This window comes from Sipha flava, unplaced genomic scaffold, assembly GCF_003268045.1.
Source record: "Sipha flava isolate LNK unplaced genomic scaffold, YSA_version1 78_pilon_pilon, whole genome shotgun sequence".
In the NCBI taxonomy this organism is placed as follows: domain Eukaryota; kingdom Metazoa; phylum Arthropoda; class Insecta; order Hemiptera; family Aphididae; genus Sipha; species Sipha flava.
In genome coordinates, this window is record NW_020273619.1 from 1,182,089 (window position 1) to 1,188,430 (window position 6,342).

Consider the following 6,342-nt stretch of genomic DNA (forward strand, 5'->3'; position numbering starts at 1 on the left):
GACAATAATAATAATAATAATAATAATAATAATAATAATAATAATAAAAATAATAATAATAATATGTAAATAAACCTTCCATTTCAAATTGTAATTCTTCTAATTTTTTTGTTACATATTAAAAAAAAAATATTTATTGAAATATTTTACAACAGTTAAAAGAAAGAATGAGAAACAAACAAAATACCTACTGGCTATGTCAATAATAATTACTTGATGAGCCAACATTTTTTTCAATGTTTTCCTCCATAAAATTCAGTCTTAACTTTACGATAATTTGTACATTTTAATATGATAGGTAATAGAATAAATAATACATTGATATATTTTACATATTTAATAATATCTATTATAGGAGTAAAAAAAAAAAATAAATGGGCAAAAAATAAAAACAAATATATCACATACGCACTTGTACTTTACATACGAATAACGAAATGGGAATGTAATTGAAAATCGAATCATAAATATTAAGTAATGATAAATGTAATAATTAGATTTTTAATTTTTTTTTATTCGACTGAAAACTTTTATGTACATTTTTATAATCAACATTAGCAAACCTTTTGCCTTAAATATTACGATACACCGAACTAGCGCCGATGTTATTTGTTCATAATAATTAAAGTAGGGTTGTAGCTGAACAATAGTGTTTTGAATTCCGAATCCATATAAAACGTTATATACGCATTATTACAGGTATCTTAAATTAACTGTACATATTTTTATTTAATATGTATTGCACATGATTTTTGATTTTTGTCATAAAAATAAAAGAAAAAGTAATCATAGTTTAAAAATGTTTAAAGATGAAAAAAATTGAGCTTAAATCTATGGTTTCCTACGCTGAAGAATTAAAAATTGTTTCTATCGTAGTACAATGTACATGATGTCATTTTATAGTAATATTTTTCGAGCTATAATAAACGTTGATAGTATTTTATATAAATAGGTATATTATACGTAAATTGTAAACCTCCTCAATTTCTTTTTATCTATACATTTATTCGTTTTTTTTATTTTTGTTTTATTTTCTCGTTTTCTTCGTGAAGCGTATTCGGACGATTAACACTATTTACACGTGAGATCCATGGCTAGGTCGACGGGTTGTTCCGACCTCGATACGTCCACGATGATTTTGTTCGCGTTCGACCTAGATTTGATCGAAAGATCTTCGGGCTCGGTCTGCTCGGGTGATTGGAACTTACCCACGGGCTCGTTTTTCTCGGGCGATTGAAACCGCGCGATGAACTGCAGATAGTGATACGGCTCGATAGACGGCGTGAGAACGGTGGGCGGCGAAATCGGTGCCGGTCGCTGTTGCACGTACGCCGCCTGAGGCTGCGGCGGTGGCGACGACCAATAACTGCTGGGCACGGACGTCTGCGGAGACGGTGGCGGGGAACCGTGCGTGACCGGCGACCACGGTGCCGAAGTCGACGGTTCGGTCTGGTGTTCGATAAGGTTGGTGTTGTTGTTGTTATTACTGCTGCTGTTGTTGTTGTTGTTGTTGGTGGTAGAAGCCGAGTTGGTGATCGCCGCCGCCGTATCCTTGTTGGCTCGTCTTCGCTTCTGCGCCGGTTTCGCACCGCCGCCGAGTCCGCCGCGCGGTTTGTTATTCTCCTTGTGCTGGCGCTTGTGATCCTTTAGCTCGGCGGCCGTCTCGAAGTACGCGACGCAGTACTCGCACGGGTACGAGCTCTCGCCCGTGTGCGTCTTGAGATGCCGGCGAAGGTTGGCGACCTGCACGAAGAACCGATTGCAGTGCGGGCACCAGAACGGCTTCTCGCCGGTGTGCAGCCGCACGTGCGTCTTCAGATGGTGGTCGCGGGTGAAGCATTTCTTGCACACCGAGCACACGAACGGTTTTTCGCCCGTGTGCGTCCGCTCGTGGTTCTGCAGCACGTGTTTGTACCCGAACTCCTTGCCGCACACCGTGCACTTGAACGGCCGGCTCTGGCGCTGGCGCGACGACGCGGTGGACGGCGGGTTCGACGAGGACGCGGACGACGACGCGACCGATGACGTCTCGTCGTCCGGCACCGGCGGTGCGATGGCCGCGGGCGGTTGGTTGTTGTTACGCCGGTCCAGCCAGTCCGGGTGCAGGTCGAACACCTGGTGCATGACCTGCATCAGGATCAGGTCCTCGGACGTGGGTCCGCCGGCCCGCTGCTTGCCGCCGTTACCGTCCTTCAACCGGTGGTAACCGTCCACGAACAGCGACCGCAATTCCTGTTCGTCCCTGGGGAACTGGTTGATGTTGAAGTGCTCCAGAAGTGCCTTCAGCGCGAAATGTACGCGGAAGTCGTTCAGGTTTCCTGTTGGCAAAGACAATTAACGTTCGATTAGCGTTCATGCAAAATATAACCGTACAGCGCAACTGTCGCTACGCAAAAAACGAAACCGTTTACCGAGACGTTTAAAACGGGTTCGAAGTGCACGCGACGAGGTTTGAAAGTACCTACACCTTATAAACGGGCCCAATTGTTTTAGTCATAATCGAAAACATTATAAACGGTCGTTTGACAATGATAAAATGAACTATTTAAACTTATTTGATACGCAATGCACGTGGTTAAAGGGCTAAAAAAAAGTATATACTTAGGATATCTAAAAGAATTAATAAGCATTTCGTCAAATGTACATACAATGGAAATTCGTTTATAATATGTGTTTCCAACATAAAGGATAAATATTTCAGGGGTTCAGAATTTTTAGGCTTCATTTTAGGTACGGGTAAATATAATCGCAGCAATTAATCCATAATAAAATTATGAGTAAACTAAATCTAGTTCATACAGTTAACATAAAAAGTTATGATTCATCGGGTTACACATCTAAATTTCAAATTAATCAAAATTAAATTAATTATTTAACTTCATAGATATTCGTATCAATCATACCAACTTTAATTTAATGATTCTATTTACAAAATTTTCATTTACAATGGTATTAGAGAACATAATATTAGAATATTATCGACAAACGCTATATTGTTTATTTTCTAGATTTGGTCATTATTAAGTCTTAAATAGATACACAAATAAATTAATCGATAGTTTATAGAAATAGTTAGAGGCGTTGAAACTTTTATAAACAAAATTATGTAATACCTTAATGTAACAACAAAGGGTACATAAAATATTATTAATTGTAATTACGTGATTTAATTAAAAGATATTTGAATGAAAATATTTTGAACACATGGCTAAACATTTTTAGATGATCAGAAATTAATTTTTGACAGCGAGAAATCTACACCTGTATATGTAAACAAAAACCGAGCGATACCGAAGCTACGAATCTTATCGTTATAGAAAACCGATCGGTAATTAAAGTGCACCGGATGACATTATTTATCGGTAAACACAATATTTTTATCGAATGAACGGGAAAGTAAAAAGTCGTGAAACCTCGAAGACATGATTTGGGGTATAAAATACAAACGGAAGCAGTAGAGAACGGAACAAACGTTGTACCAAGAGATTTATTATTAACCGTAGTACAATCGAGAGGTTATAATGAAATATCGGAGGATCTATTTTAAAGTCGCGGCGCGCAACAGCTTATCGATAAAACAGCGTTTACGACGAACGAGAACGATTCGATAACAATATTATTAATAGTGTGTCGAACTACGGCGGAAAAAAGTGTAATAGTACGGAAAGCGGCGGCGTTCCGCGAGCGCACACCTGTGCCACCACCGCGACCGCGAATCGGGCGGAGGTGGCGGCTTGCCCGCGCTCGCGGAAACGAATACGGCTAATAATAGAAACGGCAACAAACGAAACGCAACGATAACACGACCGATTATAATAATAATAATAATGATAATAATGATGATGTTACCGAACGCGAAACGATAAAACGTCGACTGTTTGACTCGTGATCAACGAGCGAACACGAGAACATTGCGGCGGGCGCTACGGTAATCAAACATGGTAAATACCCGTGATGTCCATGTCGTCGTTGTGTTCGGACTTGAAAGGCTCCAGGTCGGGCTTCGAGGTCCCCAATACGGGCGCCATCAGACTCCCATATAACACCATATAAACAGATCGCGGACAACGTCTGCGACGGTCGGTCGCGCGAAGAACGTCGTGTTGTCACCGGCGACGGCAACGGAAACGCTTAACGGTGACGACGTAATATTATTGTTATTATTATTATTATTAGTACGACGGATCGTACGAACACCGGTAATAATTAAAACGGATGCGATCGTCGGTTGTTGGTGTTATTGTTGTTCGAAGAGAATAAAAACCGTCGGCCACGAAAGTAATGATTGTTAACGATAAATATCGGATCGATCCGACGGGATCGTTGTCGATCACAATTAACGCACTGACACGCACGTAATTACGTTGTCTGCGTTATTTAAACGCGGCAGAGGCATACATGCAAGAAGAACGCGCGCGACCGGTGACGGAGAAACGATGAAGTGATGTGCGCGCGGCCGACGCATACGAATGACACTGGTGTAATGTTATTATTTTTGCCGGATTTTTGGAAACCGGCTCGCGGCCCGTCAAGGGGTGGGCTGGCGGGCGCGAGGGGTCCGTTGGCCCCGCCTAATTCGTTCCCACCACCGCCGGACGCCCGCAAATGGGGTGGAAGTAGGGATCGGACAACCGCGACGGCGGCGACCGCCGATCGCTGTTGATTACCGCCGCCGCCGCCGCTGCCGCGTCGAGCATTTTTCGTCATCGCATTACGATTTTAACAATACACTTATCACCGTTCGTTGTTATCGTCGATCGTGGTGCGTGATAAGAATTATGCTCGGCCTTTTACCATTGTTTCGCTTGGCACGCAAGTGTGAAAATAGAAATCTACGTGGGCACGACAACACCGCGACCGTTGACGGAAAACAGCACACATTGTGAAAAATTAAATCGTAACGTTACAACTACTCGTCTAACTCGTCTAGTTTTTGTAGACTAATAAACACGGGTTCAGAACACCCGTCGAAATTCCCGAAAATACCGTTTACGTTTGCGATTGTTTAAACGTGTTTATTTGTTTGCTAACCGGTATCGGAAAAATAAGCACCTAAACGCATATAATTTATTTAGATTTCCGCGCGTAAACATGTTTTCAAAGTCACCGAATCATTAACCGAATCGATACGTAGAACTGTACAGTTTATAATGTTCAAAATACGTTTAGAAACCGTCTGGAATTTGGTACGCTCGCAGGATGAGACTTTCCTGACTTTTTTCCCATACTTGTGTGTACAGCGAAACACGTTTTTTATTGGTTCACCGTCCAGTTGCGGAAAACTCAAAATATTCGTCAGTGGAAATATGTATTCGGTGCCTCGCAGTGTGTGTGCACCAGTATATTATATTCACTAGAACTGAAGCTCATTGTCCTTTTTGACATAAGGGACATAAACGCTCCATGATATTTTTATTATTATTCTCTATATCATAATAAGAAATCTCAAAGATTTAAATAATTATCGTGCCGAGACGCGAGAAAATATATGCTCGTCGACATTTATTTATATACCCCTCGGAGACTATACTTTATTAGTATTATGAATACCTAGTATTAGTAGAGGTTTTATCGGGGGGGGGGGGGGGTTTTTCAGAGGATTTGGATCTCTCACCCGGGTCACGAGTTTATGCTGTGATATGTTATTCGATCGGAACGCTTTGGTTTAAAATGCTATGTTATGTTTTCTTAGTTTAAAATAATTAAATTTTAATTAATAAATTATTAATGGGTTAAATTTATTTTTATTTTTATATATTATAAGATAATATCAAAGAACCCCCCCTCCAGGAAACATTCTAAAAACACTACAGACTGTTTTCTAAAAAACCAACATTATATTACAATACATGGTTGTACAATCTACATTAATATAGATGTATATATGTTGTTCAACTAATAAAAGTGGACTGTGAATTTAAACTCCTAGTAGATAGGTAATTCATTTTCTTTAATTGCCAGTCGGAATTTCGTGTTTAAATGTTTCATGTATGATGTTTAGGAATTTCAAAAAACATCAATGTTTTGGAAACAGATGTTTTAAGCTAAAATTTTTCATTTGCAAACAATAAAATATAGATACACATATAATTATAATTTAATATTAATTTAGCTAATAAAACAAGTCAGGATGACTGTATCTTGATCTTAATTCATAACAATAGTCTTATCGCTAGAAAAATAATATAATAGCCTTGTAATTCTATAATACTTAATTATAGAAATAAACTAAAATTTTTCCCAAAAATAAATAATTGAAACCGGTTTTATGAAAAATCGGCATCAAAATTGATTTTTTTAAACAACTTAGCTGATCAATTTTGGCTTCAATATTAATTACAA

At 39.3% G+C, this 6,342-nt stretch overlaps 1 protein-coding gene across 1 annotated transcript; it reads right to left on the reverse strand.

Annotated features, from left to right (window-relative positions):
* Window positions 1–493: 493 nt before the first annotated feature.
* On the reverse strand, window positions 494–4,469 carry LOC112692905 (zinc finger protein 629-like). Its single transcript, XM_025567728.1, has 2 exons — window positions 3,950–4,469; window positions 494–2,318 (listed from the first exon to the last, which is right to left on the reverse strand). Exons 1-2 carry the CDS (start codon window positions 4,047–4,049, stop codon window positions 1,072–1,074), a joined length of 1,347 nt encoding a protein of 448 aa, XP_025423513.1. The 5' UTR covers window positions 4,050–4,469; the 3' UTR covers window positions 494–1,071.
* Window positions 4,470–6,342: the final 1,873 nt, after the last annotated feature.

Bases quoted from the DNA above. Each gene is read 5' to 3' on its own strand.
- LOC112692905 (XM_025567728.1), bottom strand. From the start codon at position 4,049: ATGGTGTTATATGGGAGTCTGATGGCGCCCGTATTGGGGACCTCGAAG. The intron at 2,319-3,949 runs GTATTTACCATG...CTTTGCCAACAG, and splicing joins CGACGACATGGACATCACGG to GAAACCTGAACGACTTCCGC.